The sequence below is a fragment of the Rhinoderma darwinii genome, chromosome 1, assembly GCF_050947455.1.
Source record: "Rhinoderma darwinii isolate aRhiDar2 chromosome 1, aRhiDar2.hap1, whole genome shotgun sequence".
Lineage (NCBI taxonomy): Eukaryota > Metazoa > Chordata > Amphibia > Anura > Rhinodermatidae > Rhinoderma > Rhinoderma darwinii.
In genome coordinates, this window is record NC_134687.1 from 28,770,195 (window position 1) to 28,786,208 (window position 16,014).

The window sequence follows — 16,014 nt, forward strand, 5'->3', positions numbered from 1 at the left end:
ATAGTGTGCAATACTGAATAGTTTTGTATTAATAACTCCATCGCCATGTACAGTCTTATCCTCCTTTAGCGTTGAAGGCAGATCTGTACTAGAACAGACAGCTACCTTATGTAGCTCGATTTAGTTCCATGCAAAAATTTAACGTCTCACCCCCTAAAGATAGTGTTTGGACTGTAGTCGTCATTAAAAAAAATACCACTACAAGGACTCTCTCTGTACTATAAACACAGACGTTTGCTCTGTGAAAGCATAAAAAGGAAATCTCACATGTTATGGGTCACGGACATTGCAGCATTTCCTCCAAGGAATCTAAACACTAAGCTGATGCATGCAGAGAAGAATTAGGTAATGCTACAAAAGAAGTAAAGCCAATCCAACAGATCAGCTGCCAAACAAATAGCTCAAAAAAAGTTTTCAAAAATGGCTGATAGTTGTAGGATCAACGGCTATTGAACCTATAAATGTATGAGGCCTTACTAACATGAAGAGGCCACTTGTTGGAGCAAAGCGACCATATGGACAATTGTGAGTGGCCTATTCATTTAGTGAAGGCCTAAAATACTGATAGGGTTAAGCAAAAGACTACTATGTAGAGAAGATAATTGCCCATGGATGATCTAAGTGGCATCGGTGCCCTACCAAAAAAATTCCCTAAAGCTCAAGACACAAAAATATTTTCAAAATCGGAGTCGTTTCATTGCCAATCCCGAACTAGACATAATGGGAAGACTACTCGCACTGTACAGCGTGCCAAAACTACGATGTTAGATATGTGGAGAACACCTGGTTCACCACAAAGAAGCCTGGCACCGGTTTCTCTTATAGTGGTGGAAACCTTTCATATGGATAATACAAATGCCATTGTCTAAAACATATTGGACCACCATGAGCCAAAAGAGTAACAACTTGGATTCTTCTAGGTTTCCAGTTTCTGTTTTGATAGCCCACCAAGGAAGGGAAGGAGCAGAAGCATGGACGACAACAAAAGTGCAAATTTGGATATGGCATCTATGGATAGTCAGTGGTTGCCGCCACAACCCTAATGGTTGATGACGCAGCTGTATTACGTCTGGGTTCTGTACAAAGCCGTTCTAGTGCAGCCATAGAGGTGCATGACTCCAAATGAATCCAACTGAAAAAAAAATTCTGTCATGCTCCATCAGGCTCCGTATGTACAGATGTATTCTCTAAGGGAAGCTTTCTCCATACACATGGTGCCCGACAGAGCCGGTACAGCAGTGCGCAGAGACTTGGTACTATGGAACCGTAGAGGCTCGATGCACAGGGCTCGGTCGTGACAAATCTACAAGCATCTACTGCCTTATTATTCCAGCCAAAGACGGTCATGCTGGGAATTGTTGTTTCGCAAAAGCTGTAGTGCCAAAGGTTGCGGAGCACTGATCTACTGTAAGTGGAAACTACCTGCTTCCAATTTTAATTGATGCAATCTACTTAAAGGAATTGTTCACTTTCGGTTACTGGATGAGTAGGGTAATAGTTTTTTTCATTTTCTGAGAAGGAACTATATATTTTATATCATTTGCAGAATAACAAAAACACACGGTGACTGCTATAGCAACCTCTTACTGTTTGTTCTGCACCGGTGTTTTGTAAATCAGTAAAAGGAGGAAGTAAGGTTTAGTGGTTAGAAGTCTCCGAGACATAGTAGGTTTACAGCCAAATAAAAAGCCTTTGGAGTTAGACCCACATTCCCTTAAAGGGTGGCATAAAAGAAGCGCACATTGCGGTAAGAGAGTTACGTTGCAGTTAAATTCCCATATTGAGGAGGCTTTTTCAAGCCAATACAGTTGTTCAGAGTTGGAATACATAACGATGGCGAGGCTCGAATTTCATTTAATTTCCAAAATATATGGGAGGGCAGCAGATATAGACCTATATTTAAGGGGTGCCATCCCATTCACAAATTATAGAAATACTATAATGTTTTTATAATAATGCCCATTATGGGTGTCAGGCCTCTAAAAGGGGTGGTCAATTTGGACTTATTGTATATTCTAGTTGAAGGGTGGGACACAATATATAAATGCCGTGTGGTATGAGAACCTAGTTTCATTTGACGTCCATCATACATTATAGAGGTATAAAGTTTACACACCTCGTAGGAAGATAATATAATGTCCAAACCTCATTATCAGACGTAACATATTTTGGCTTTTACTAGATAAGGGGTGGCCAAAAAATTCACATGCCTCATAAGAAAATTTTATAGTCTGGTGCTTAGTTGAGGGGTGGCATATGCAGATCGATATTCTAGTTAAGGTGAGGCATAAATGTACCTGGCCTTGCAGTAGGAGCCACTAGTTTTATCTAAAGTCCAACGCCTCTTACAATAATTTCATGATTTACAGTAAACCATCATATAAAAGATAACGAGGATTCCACTATCAGTACTATAGACATGCCATCAGTTAAAAGTCCACAGTCCTAGGGTTGACTGCTCGAGAGAAAATGTTATTAAATATATAGGACATTATAGCTCGACGTGAAGCAATAGTCACAGTGGCTAATTGTGCAAGAGTGGCATCGCGTCCAATGAAAGACTTAATTACCAAATTGTGAAAGTCAAACTCTACCAAGCGCCCACCGGTAGTAGCAAGAGTGGTCCAGAAATACTGAAGAAATGTCATGGTAATTAAAAGGTTTCCTTCTCAATCTGCCAGGAGGCTACAAATGTCTCTAGATTAGTCCGGGGCAAGCTAAGGGAGCAATTTTGATGGTCACAAATTTGTGGAAGCAGAACAAAAATTGTGTAACATATTATACATATAGTCAAGTCAAGACATGATCAGTGGAAGGGAGATCCCCAAAAATTACTTAAACGAGGCTGCCAGACACTACAAAGCACCCGGCCTTCATTGGTGCTGACTGGAGCAGGTGGAAGATGAATTTTAGCCTGGGCCTAAAAATAGTTGAGTTGATAACACCCATAACAAACTTAAATGAAGTATTCTAAGGTCACTCTCAAAGACTACTTGGAAGTCATCCTTAGGCTATACTACATATTTTCAACAGGAATGTTTCATCTATTGTTAAAAAACAACAAAAAAAACCATAACCGATCAGGAACTCGACTGAGATACAACAGAGGGACAAGTAAAGTGTGTGATCCTGATTAGGACTATACCATGTCACATCTACTGAACTTTGTTTGATCAGTTATGAAATATTGTCAAAGAACCCTGAGCACCTTATATCACCTGCTCGTGAACTTCAAGTGAAAACCAAAGGTCTGAGACGGCGGCAACTACACTTACATAACTAGAGCTGGAAAAGAGAGCCGCAGACACAAATGAGACAGCTGCCAGAAGACCGTTGTACCAGCCGGCGGTTATCACCTAAACTTGGCCCAAAGTTAAAGCTAATCTCCATTAAAAAAAATTCAGAGGAGTGTACTTATGCCGGAAGCGGAGACATGAGGCGATGTTTGCTGGCGTCTTGGCGATTTAGAGATACTTTAATGCTCTGTGACATGGTCACCCATGCAAAACCTATAGTGCAGATTGGGAAGGACGAATTGAAACACGGCCATTATATTAATGCAGCTCCTCCCACTTTGTGAACCCCACCCAGATGGCTCACATATAATAGTTTCTCCGCCCCTTAGACTCAAGTAATAGAAGGTGCTTCTAATAAGTCTAAGAAGTTCAAGTGAGCCAGACGACGTTTCTAATTGGCCGAGACGACTTACTGAAAGCAGAGGAGCCACTTTGGTATGAGTACCAGCATATAAATTATGGGGTTCTGCTTGGTGGTAGCAGTTGCAGCCACAATTTTTTTTCTAATTAGGCCACGCCTTAATTTAAAGGGATGTGTCTCAAAGTAAAATTTCTACAGAGTGGAAAATGACCTTGTATTAATTTGCTGCCCGTCTCTCGGGATTTATTTAGCAATATAGAAAAGTTTCAGCGCAATGCATCTGCCGCTGAACACAGCTGATAGTCCTGTCATACTTGCATTATAACCCAATTGTACCTATAACAAGTTGCTGCCATATGTACGTGACCGCAACGACGTTATCATCTTGAAAGTCAACTTCGGTCACCCAGTATGGAAATGAGTCACCAGCTGCTGAAAACAGAAGTACTTTATCTAGATCCCTGCTCTATAGGTTTTATATTGCAGAAGAGTAGTGTTAGGCAGGAAACAACATTTCATTTCTAAACGATTTCAGTGATTGATCTCTGGGTATTAAGAGAAACCAGAAGGCGTGCAATAGCAGATAATATATATTCATTCATACGGATATATTACCATACAGGGTAAACACAAAACCGGACACAGAGTGCTCTCAGCAGGCTCTGTGCAGAGATAAAGAGCCACCCACAAAAGAATGAAAGTCAAATATGTGCCCTGCGTTGTGCAGTTCCTCCTGGAAATTTATGAATATATTGACAACTTGGGGCTACCCATCCCATTATCAATGGGACGTGCACATGAACACTCTGACATGTTCAAATCAGTGCTGACTGTCAATTTTTTTTTTTACTCCCATACAGTTCCAGGAAGAGTAACAGAGGAACGGTACAATGTAGATTGGCTGCATGGAAATGTTAACAAATTGGCAAATGTTAAGCATTAAAAATGGATCAAAAGTAGTAAAACAAGATATCATACAGAATACTTGAGTTTATATCAAAAAGTTTTTTTATAGATAACTATTTACTAAGGGTAGCAGAGTTTTCACTTTCCATACTATTCTCTTTATGAGAGGAGATTTATTGGTGTGTAGCGGTCTATATATATCCAACACAGGGACAAAGATATTTTACTATACTATATAGTACTTGGGTTGGACACACTTGTCACCTAAAAAGGGCAAATTAGGGCATCACAGTGGGGACCCCGCTTGGGAACCCCCACTATGAGCCAGAGTAGAGAGCTGCTAAAAAACATTTGAAAGGCTGAATGTAACACAACATTTCCCTTTCATCAAATTTGTAAATCTTCTCTTGGCAAAGTCGGCCGTTTACTTGTGTGCGAGTAGCTGCATGGATTCCCAGCGATCAGTCGATCACAACGGCGGCTCTAATTAGAAAAGTGGATCGTCTTTAGCTAGACATTTCTATTTAAATATAGGGGCAGCTTAATGACTGACATGTCAATGAAACACAGGCCAAGAACCTATATAGAGATTTCATGGCAGGACTAACATACCAAAAAGCAGGGCTCAAACCTAGAAAATAAAATGACTTGAGGGCCTTTGGCTCCTAAGTTAAAAAATTTAGGCCTAAAATTATGTTTTTTGGTCGACTCATCATCTGGAGCCCTGATAGGTATTTAACAAAAAGATTTTTTGGTAAAATGTCTTCACCTTAAAACAAAGTTTTCTGAGCGATCGTTTACAAAATCAACTGTGACGAGAATTGCTCTTTAAATTTGCCATGAAGCTACTCGCTTGTGATCATTAAAACCTGGAACAGAAATTTTAGAAAAAATGTGCTAGGAAAATGAAAAGAAGAATACAGGACATTTACTTTTCCCATGTAGAGAGATAACAAGTTCTCAAATTCTGCAAAGCAGTTGTGAACATCAGAGCGACGAAACATGAACCGTCGCAGTCTGAAAGAAAATTTATGCATGAGCTACCAAGCTAAAGGAGCCAATTTTAACAAAAAAGGAAAAAAAAAAATTTTTTTATTTTTTTTTGCAGGGTGAAGCTTCTCAAGCTTTCGAGATTCTGCCAGAACTGTTGGATAATGGGACAAATCCCGCAGAGACCCCATATTTTCCGGCGAGGTCAAACAGCTGTCCAAAAAAATTTGCTGAAGTCTTTAGCTTAACTATTAGCTGGAAAGTATGAAGGTCTTTCATTCACAGGGTCGCGTTTGTCCGTTTCGGGATGAAACTTGATCCGCAGCTTGGCTGACATTTCGCTGGAGATACAGGTGGCAAGTACCAACTGCAAAAACCCGCACATTTTCCTACACAAAGTATAATTTTACTCTTGTCAAGTAAGCAAATCAGTGAAGAGCTTAACAGCAACTATTACCTTCCCCCACCTTCATCTGGTTCCCAAAAATTCCAACACATGGTTATATATACAACACAGTTAATGAATGAACCTATTGTAATTAAAGGGGTTGTTCATACACCCTATTGGAATTCTGAGTTAATAGAGGGGGGGGGGGGGTTCTCTGTTTAGGATCCTCGTCTCTTGGCCAGAGTCGAGAAGTGTTACAAAAATATGTCTCTTGATGCGGAGGACCTGCCCTGCATTACACAGACAACACATTGATATGAATGGGCAACTGTGTGATGCTTCATTTACCCTGTGGTGGCGCTGCAGGTAAACTGAATACTCACTGCTAGGGTTCCCCACATCTGATCGCTGAGGGTCTGAGCAGCAGGACACTTTGTGATCATCTTATAGTTAAGGGACCCTTCTAACAAGTAGGGATTGTTCAAAGCCGAGAACGCCTTTAAATGAATGACATTTAAAAAAATAAAATCTAAATTAAAAAATTTTGCATCAATATAACTCAGTTTTTAGATTATCAAATATTTTGGATTATTGGACGGTATAAAAAAATTACTTCGAGAAATGATAATCCTGACTGTCTACTTCTAATCTGAGATATCAGATTATCTGGAAACCAGATTATCTAGAAATACTTCAAGTACCTGAGACAACTGTAAAACAATTTTTTTGTAATTTTTTGAGTAATTTATTCTATTTGAAAGGATTTTTTTCAGTAATTTAATATGTTCCCAGACATAAAATTATCACCGGGCACTGGGGGGGGGGGGGGCCACTGCTGAGACCCTCCCGGTGATAAAAGAATGGAAACAGAATGCTAAAATCTACGGGAAGACCTGATTGGTAGACACCCTCTCACTTTCCCTAGTACCCCAAATGTCCTGATAGGGCATACAAAAACAGTTGTCTGATCTAGTTTACTTGACTGCCATGGATTCCTCTTATTAACGTCATAATTAGTCTAGAAATGTGTTCTCTCTATTAACATTACTGAGGTTATTTGACTTTGTTTTATGCTCCAATTGGTTTATCTATATAGGATTTATTACATTTGGTTAAAACAAAAATTGGCCGTATGTTTCCCTGGAAATCTACAACTTGATTCATCTCTGAGACTTGGTGACTTATTTTTAGATGCTGGAGCAGTCATGGGAAAGCTGATCAGCGAGGACTAACGCCAGCATATCACTCACTGTCCCAGAACGGACAAGGGGACTCGCATGATGCCCTGTCAGACTACAGATAGATACAAGAGGTAGGGACAGCACGTTGAGGGTATGTGCACACTGCTTATTTTCAGGAGGAAAAACAGCAGAAAAATCGGAAGCAGAACGCCTCCAAACATCTGCCCATTGATTTCAATGGGAAAAACAGCATTCTGTTCCGACAAGGCATTTTTACGCGTCAGTTTTGAAAAATGGGCGCGATAAAAAACGCCCACGAAAAAGAAGTGCATGTCAGTTCTTGAGCTGTTTTTCATTGACTCTATAGAAAAACAGGTCCAAAAATGACCTTAAAAACGCCACCAAAAATGCGAGTTCGAATAAAAAAAACGGCTGAAAATCAGGAGTTGATTTCCCTTGAAAACAGCTCAGTTTTTTCAGACGTTTTTTGCTAAGCCATGTGAACATGCCCCAACTCCGCACAAGCTAGTACTCCCTGAGCTATGTGCCCCATTTTATACATTTGCAGTCTTATCCAAGCCCACAGTGGCATCAAACACCCTATATTTTTGAAAAAAAATTCACATTCGTTTCTTAAAAAGTTGGCAGTTGTCTAGCAAGAACATGATTTTCTATCTGGGTGACCACGATTTGAGGACATGGCCATCAATGATCACAGGAAGTTTTATCCGCTATATAGCAGATTGCCACTTCAGAATACGAAGATTTATTTTGGGTCCCGAAAGACCAGAAGAGCAAGTAAAATCCAAATATCATGGCGGACCACCTGATCTTCTGAACAACATGGCTTAGCATGATCTATGTTTATTTCTCTTTTTGGCGTGCCGTCCCGAGTAGTTTTTGCTGCAGTTGTTGGTATTTTACCTTCTTTCGGTCACGGTGACCACCATTTGACTACATGCAGCACGGTTTCAACTTTTAATCAAAATTATTCTCTAATTTAAGTATTGCGTCTATGGGGGAGAATTTTTACGACTTAACTGAAGTTCATTGGAGTAAAATGCGCCAAATTTATTGAAAGGCACATCTTGGATTGTGCTAAAGACAAAAAACTAAGTCTATGAGCAGACGTCGATTTGCATAAATTTTTGTGCCTTATTTTGTCTTAAGTAATTATACATTTATCAGAACGTTGTTAACCACGCCCCTCTTGGTTGACCCCACCCACTTCTCACCACTGGCGTGAAAAGTTGCATATTGTAGTGCAAATACGGCATATGTTACAATTTGCGACCTCTTTACGGTACAAAACTGGCACAAATTACTTGATAAATTCCCCCGTGTGCAAAAACACAATGGGGGAATTTATTAATTTTTTGAGAAGTCGCAAATATCTCAAAAGCCGCAATGTGGGGGAAAAAAAGCGGACTTGCAGAATTTGTGCCGTTTACGCCACTTTAATAAAAAGGGGTTAGCGTTCTCTTCCGTGGCCCGACCAATATACTATGATTTACGCCAGAAAGTGGTGTAAACTATAGCGCAAATCCAGCTTCAAGCTGGAGTAGATTTCACGTACTGACACCCAGACGGCCAGAGATGCGCCTAATTTATTAATGTTTGAACTGCGTTATGGTTTATTTGGACTACATCTTACTCCAGCGCTCTGAAGATTAAAGGGGTTTTCCAGTCGTAAGATATTGATGACCTATCCTCAGGATAGACCATCAATGTCTGATCGGCTGGGTCCGACTCCCGGCACCCCGCCAATCAGCTGTTTGAAGAGGCCAGTATTATGGCCTTCTCCCATTCACTCGCTACTCGTACAAGCGCTGCGATCCCTTCAACAGAGCTAATCAGCGGGGTGCCGGTAGTTGGACCCTGACCAATTAGATATTAATGGCCTATCCAGAGGTGGGGCCACCAATCTCTTAGGACAGGGAAAACCCCTTTAACACAGTCGTCTGAAAACCTAGTTCTAATAAATTTCCCCTTGTTCTATGTGGTAAACAAGCGAAGGAAACCGGTTACATAAAGTACAACCTGCATTAATAAAAGTCAAGTTTGGACGAGTTCAGAGCTGAGGAACTCAGAATCTTCTGCCACATCGGCTCGGATAAAGCATGGAGTCTTGTGGGTGAGCCACGCGAGTCTCTGGCACGCTGCTGTACTGTATGAGGAAGGGACTTTCCTATTAAAACGCTATATTCAGCACGTAACTCACTGAACGTGTATGCGAGCGGCGGAGAAATGGATTTATTCTCTGTCTTGTGAGGACAACGTATGAGATCATGACAGAAGTTTCCACTTATACCCACAACTGTTGACGTTTAGAACAGGTTTCCAGCAGATCAGTGAACACCAAGGTTCACAAACCGTAAATTGCTACCATCATTCTCCAAACAAAATCACTGCTCGGATTAAAGGAGCCGCTTGTTACCCACACAAAAACATAATCAGCCAGTCTCCCTGGGAACGTAGTCCAAAAATATAAGAGAGCTAATGATTTAACCCAAGCCTATTATTCAACTATATTCTCAAATGTATTGGTTCAACCCGCGACACCTTCCTGTTAATATCAAGTAGATGTTAAATGAGTCCACCAAACCCCATGATTCCATCATTACAAAATGAGGACCAGACCGTCATACCTGCGGACCTCTCCCTACCAAACGACCAACCTCATAATTCATGGAGTCACGTCAACACCTCAGGCCCCGTTCACATCACATTTTTGCCCTACATTTAGCTTGTACGAATGGAAAGCTCCCGACATTCATGCTAAATGTGTCCATAAGGATCCAAATGCGGACGAAGTCAAGAGAGCGTCCTTTTGGCTTCCTTTGGGTTGTTATAGGTTGGATTACCTTTTGCGAAGTAGAACATCTCAAAAAAATCTATACTATTTTTAACATGGGAGGCTATGGGTGACGCATGCCACTGTATGGCCTACGTCACAGTTATCCGTGTAACCTATAGGTTATGAGCTTTTCATGGTGTATACGTTAAATGGATGCCATAACAGCCTACGAGTCGATACCTGTGATGGATGTGTAATAGTGGCATCCATTACCCATAGGCTATTATAGCATCCATGTAACGTATGCGCCATGAAAAGCTCATGACGTATACGTTAAATGGATTCTATAATAGCCTATGGGTGAGGAATATCACTGTTAGGCATCCGTCACAGTCTACATTTAACATATACGTTGGGAGCTTTTCTGACCACAACCAAATCTCCTACAGAGGAAGTTCTCCATGGCTTCCATAGCTATAGTCCGTTAGTAGACTATAGAGGCTATAAAGAGGACAAACACCCTTAGAACTTCTCCAAAGCTCATGTCACCTCTGTCCCTACAGCATTCTTCCCAATTTTTAAATCTCAAAAATCAGGAAATTTTAAACCCTGCTCGGTTCTGCCCACGAATGCCCCTAAAGACAGCAAATTTTGTAGCAAATTTTCATTAGCTCCGCCAATTTGCATTCCTGTTTGCGGAAGTCTCCTGCAAAATAATGGGACAATTGGCAAGTATACCCTATAGGACTACAATAATATTAGGGAATTCCTTTAATATAGTTAAACTCTCTTTAAGCGTGGACCTTTACATTTAAGAGGTCAACACTTCTAGTGAAATAACAACATTCTTTGGTTTAAGAGAGCTCCAAGATAGAGCTGACTTGTGTATCCGTCCTTCGCTTGCTCTCATTTCCTGAAATAAGTGTTATGAATGGCAAAACTTCCCATCCTATAAAAGCTCCTCCTAAAACGGAGATAAAATGGTAAAGAAAAGAAAGTTCCATAACAATGCAGACATATCTTCCCACCAGGTCGGAAGAAACAGTATCCCACCGCTCGTCATTTCCAGGGCAGGACGTTAGGGATGCACGGTGCATCGAAACTTCGATACTGTGCATCCCTAAACGGTTCGATATCGCTATTTCCTATATTTTCGATACTGAGCTGCGCAGCCGCACAGCTCAGTATAGTAATACATGAATGTATGGGAGCGGGGCTGCTGCTGTATAATTCAGCCACAGCCCCGCTCCTGAGTCATGACATGTGCGCGGGGTCAGGATGATGCGATGCGGCCAGCGCTGCACTAATGAGCGGCGGCACTGAAGACAGAACATGGCGGGCGCGCTACAAAACACCCCCATGTTCTGTCCTCAGTGCATGAACTGCCGCTCATTAGTGCAGCGCCGGCCGCATCACCTCATGCTGACAGCGCGCGCACTTCCTGTCAGGAGTGGGGCAATGGCTGTATTACACAGCCACAGCCCCGCTCTATAACGGCGGAGATCAGAGAAACCTCTCATCTCCGCCGTTATTCCCCTGAATGCTGCGATCACAGCTGACTGCAGCATTCAGGAGAAAATGAGAAGGGGGGATGCCCCTGGATCGCGTCACAGGTAATTCCTGTGACGCGATCGAGGGCCATACCATATATGGGCAGACAGCCCAGGGTCTATTGACGGACCCCAGGGCTGTCTTACCATATTTCTTTTTGTTAGGGCATACTGAGGTATGTCCTAACAACAGCCTGTGTGCTATCCGTCCACAGGCTAATGTACTGGCACATATCTGCTATATGTCAGTACATTAAAGTTTAAAAATAAAAGTAAAAACAAAGTATTATTAAATTTAAAAAAAATACACCTTCACCTTTTTTACAATAAACATTAAAAGAAGTCTCAATACATAAAATACACACATTCAGTAATGGCGCGCACAACAATTTTTTTGCATTTTTTATGATGTGTACGCTGTAAAAAAATGAAATAAACACGGCTTTCATTCACTTATTAATGTGAGGCGCGAGGTGCGATGAATTTACCCTCCATGTTCCTCACATTAATAGTAATTAACCCCATCATGTACCTCACACATTAACCCATTATGACTGAGAAACATGATGGGATTAATTACTATTAATGTGAGGCGCGTTCAAAATTCATCACACGTCGCACCTCACATCAGAAAACGGAAGATTTTTTATTTTTTTTATTACTGTTGGCAAAGTATCGAAATTGGTATCGAAATCGCAATACTAAACGAAGTATCGGTATCGAAGTCCAAATTCTGGTATCTTGACATCCCTACAGGACGTAGATACAAACTCAATGGTTCCGATAAAAAATGGATGGTGCCGTATCTCACTAAATGGACTAAGATACCTGGAAAATACCATTTTAGACCGAATTATTTCCCACGGACATAGTCCGTTTATATTGGCGGTGTCCTATATTCTATACATGTCCTATTTGCAATAGAAAACATGAAAGCTGCCATGCATGATTTGTACCCAATGGCAAACTCAGTCTCGGGAGTAGCACTTACCCGTGTCATCTTTAAGAAATCTATAGAGGGACGATTCCACCGAACATCTTCGTCACGCCTCCGTTTTAGTCGTGTTTTCCTCTCGTTTAACGCACACGGCTGGGAACGGCACCTCAGCAATCCTTGGCGCCTTCTCAGCTCGGGGGTGGAGGTTGGAGTGCTGTTTGCGGAAGGCAATATATCTCCAGGTTCTGTGATGTGCTCCTGAGAAAGAGAAAGACGCCTCCTTGGGTTGAAGTCGCAAGAACCCCCAGAGTTCCAGCGTACACTTGAATTTGTGCTTCCTTCGCTACTGTCCACAAAGCCGCTGCTGGCAGAAGAGGGCCTTGGAACAGGAGATGTGTTACAGATGGGGACTGTGAATATATTGTTGTTTAGAGACGGGGCATTCTGGGGCAGGCTGATGCTTGTGCTTCTCTGCAAGGTGGCGCTGCCATGACTATTACAGCGCTGTAAAGTGGCACTGCCACCGCTGTTGCATCGTCTCTTTGACACGGGAGTCCATACTTTAGAATTGCCGGGTTTCCAGGGTGACCGACAGCGAGACAGTTCATCTGGCTCAGACAATGACCTGCAGTGTCTTTTTGTAGGGGGAGCCAGTGGCTGGCCAAAGCTGTCATTGAGGTTAAGTTTGCTTATCCAACCCGATACCAATGCCTGATTCGAGGATTCGTTCTGCCACTGAAGATTAAAACTACCGGGAGTCCCAGTGCTGAAGGGACACATAGGGAAAGAGAAAAACGTATTCTTGTTCAGCTCTGCCCGGACTGGACAAGCCCTGTCAATCACTTTCCAGCCACTGTGCTCTGTTAGAAAAAAAAAAAGGGACAAGGGGGAGGGGGATGGGGGAGAAAAAAAAGAGAGAAAAGAAGATTAGAACAGAAATCTTATAATGAAATTAGTCAAGTGTTAAGTAAAATGAAGTCCTGGGTGGAACTCACAGGTGACGGCACAGTCATATCAGTAGAGTCAGGTTTATTTTTAGAGATCGGAAACTGCCGAGCTGACGGATAAAACTCTGCACAGTCCTACTCAAATAGAACGAGAGACTTTAAAAATGGAAATTCTCAAAAGAATAGAACATTTCCCCCGTGCAACTATTATTTTTGGCTTGAACAATCCTCATTTAGGAAGAGTAAGCAATTCCCCGCTAAGAAATCGGCATAAAGTTGAATCTCGGATGACCAAGTTGTCGGCTTGTTCATACCTTCCTGCAACTTTTACTAGACTTTGCTGGATTATTTTGAAGTTTTATAACAATTTATGTAAAAAATGACTGAAGACCGTGTAATTCAGTTGTGTATTAACCCTCAATGGGTTGATATTTGTTGAGGTAGACCAGGAGTGGACAACTAGATGCATCCAGGAGCCAACGTGACTATTTTAGTTGCCTTTCTTATGCGTAGCGTCAATGCTCATTTTGCCTTAAATCTACGTATCGCAGAAGTATTTGTTCACTTGTGTAGTTTAGATTTGTGGCCGTTATTAGCATGACTAAAAAAACTAAACACTAAAAACTTCCTCAAACATAAAAGAAACAGGGACAGAAACACTTAAAAGGGAAGTAGCGCAATAATGATTTTCTCATTCCGAGTAGCGTCTGACCGTTTGGAATTGATCTGGCTTTGTGTCTGAGAGCCTCTGCTGTCACTTATCATCTGTTCCATATAAAAATCACAGGGACGGGACGAAATATGTCGTCCGTCTCTTCCAGCCAATGGAGCCAGGATTTAATATGCAAAGCCCTTTACAATTACCATCAGCCATTGATTTCGGAGCATTGTCCTAAGTCCGGCTTAAGCCAGCGGGCGCTCAAGCCACATTTTCAAGCCTTCTTTTTCCCCTTCATCTGATTTGCAACAGAAAAGGATCTTTTTTTTATTTATTTTTTCCTGGTTTAAGACACCTTGCTTCTCTTGGAATTAAAAAAATCTGCTTATGTTTCTTTAAAGAAAACTTACCATTGATTTCGTAAGGGAACAAGCTGCCTTCATTGTTCAGCTTCTCAGATGAGCGCTGAAATTAACCAGAGGGAAAGAAATTTCAACACCATAAAACAAGCACATGGTGTGAAAAAAAATATATATATAACACAAATCATAAATATATGTGAGCAGAGATAAAAAGAAAAAAAACAAAAAACATTTAGTTGTATAGGACTGTTTATTGGTAAGGGTTCCATAAAGGGGTGCAATACTACCCCATCGGGTATCCCAAATTCTTGTATTGGCATAAATGTTCCGTATTATAAAGTAACATTACTGATATAGAGGTTCATATATGCACGTATATTTATATATGTATTTCTTGAAGAAAAAAAAAAAATATCTGATTAATACAGCAGTTCTAGAATAGAGAAAATGTGTGGGCCGAGTGCTACTAAGCAGTTCAGGGGCACGAGCTGAAGGCCTATGAAAAGATAGCCATACATTAGGGATTTCAAACGGCCGCTTTTGGTTGGTCTGTGAAGGTTGTCGTTCTAGAAGACAACTCCATGAGTTAAAATGACCTTTTGCCGATTGATCTCTGCCTCGATCGGAGGCCTTGTCTGCGCTTCTATCAAAGGGATACAGATCTGTGGTTGGCATGAAGAACTTTACAAGACTGGACCCGACAATGACCCAAAAAATCCAACATTAAACCGATATAGGTTTTCAGTCTCGCTTGTTCGTCTTATGAAGAGACGCCAATAGATGGCAGAAAATGGTCGAAGGGTCTAAATTGGTCTTTTCGGCCGTGGAAAATCTCTATGGTTTGGCCAGCTCAATGCGAGACGAACTGGTTTATAAGGTCAAACTGTCTCACAAACTCTTGACTCAGATGTTTAGATCAAAGCTGGATCGGCACTGTACTGTGTGAAAAACAAAAACAGTCACACCATTTTATTTCCCATCTCAGTCTGCGTTATTAATCAGATTTTTCTAAAAACATTTTGGTGGAGAACCTCCTCAAAATAGAATGGACTGTAAAGTATATTGGATTGGGAAATGAATTTAGTATATTGAATAATAACACAAATAAGGGTATGTTCACACGTTTTTGGAGCGGAGTCAGTGAAAAACAGCGCCAAAAATGCCTCAAGAAGTGACATGCACTTCTTCATACGCGCCGTTCTTTGAAAATGAGGCATTAAAAAACGCCCAGTCAGAACAGAACGCCATATTTCCCAATGAAATCAATGGGCAGATGTTTGTAGGCGTTCTGCTTCCGATTTTTTAGCCGTTTTTCGGGGCGTTTGCGGCCAGAGGAACGGCCGAATATAGCCTGTGTGAACATACCCGAATAAGTATGAACAGTTTGAGTTCTTATAGGCAGAACTAGCAGCATCTCTAGAGTCACGTTACGGGCTCTGTGCACTTTTACAACTTTGTTATTGTTCCAATGCACCGAAGATAAAAAAAAATAAAGTAACGGTGCCGATAGTGATGATTACAAATGTTATACTGTTTTGTGTACACAGCTCCTATGCAGACATGTGTCTCAATATTTCCAGAATACCAACTGTGATCCTGCAGTCAAGTATTACTCTATAATAAAATGCAGGATGAGGGTCT

The 16,014-nt window shown here is 41.2% G+C and overlaps 1 protein-coding gene across 6 annotated transcripts in view; it reads right to left on the minus strand.

Annotated features, from left to right (window-relative positions):
• Positions 1 to 16,014, minus strand: part of FAM53A (family with sequence similarity 53 member A) — a 74,074-nt gene that overhangs the window by 18,307 nt on the left and 39,753 nt on the right. For all 6 annotated transcript variants that reach the window (XM_075856860.1, XM_075856868.1, XM_075856869.1 and 3 more), the window contains 2 exons: positions 14,422 to 14,476; positions 12,461 to 13,266 (listed from right to left, as the gene is read on the minus strand). In XM_075856860.1, coding sequence (XP_075712975.1) covers positions 12,461 to 13,266; positions 14,422 to 14,476 — 861 coding nt within the window. The remainder of the gene's footprint in view (positions 1 to 12,460; positions 13,267 to 14,421; positions 14,477 to 16,014) is intronic.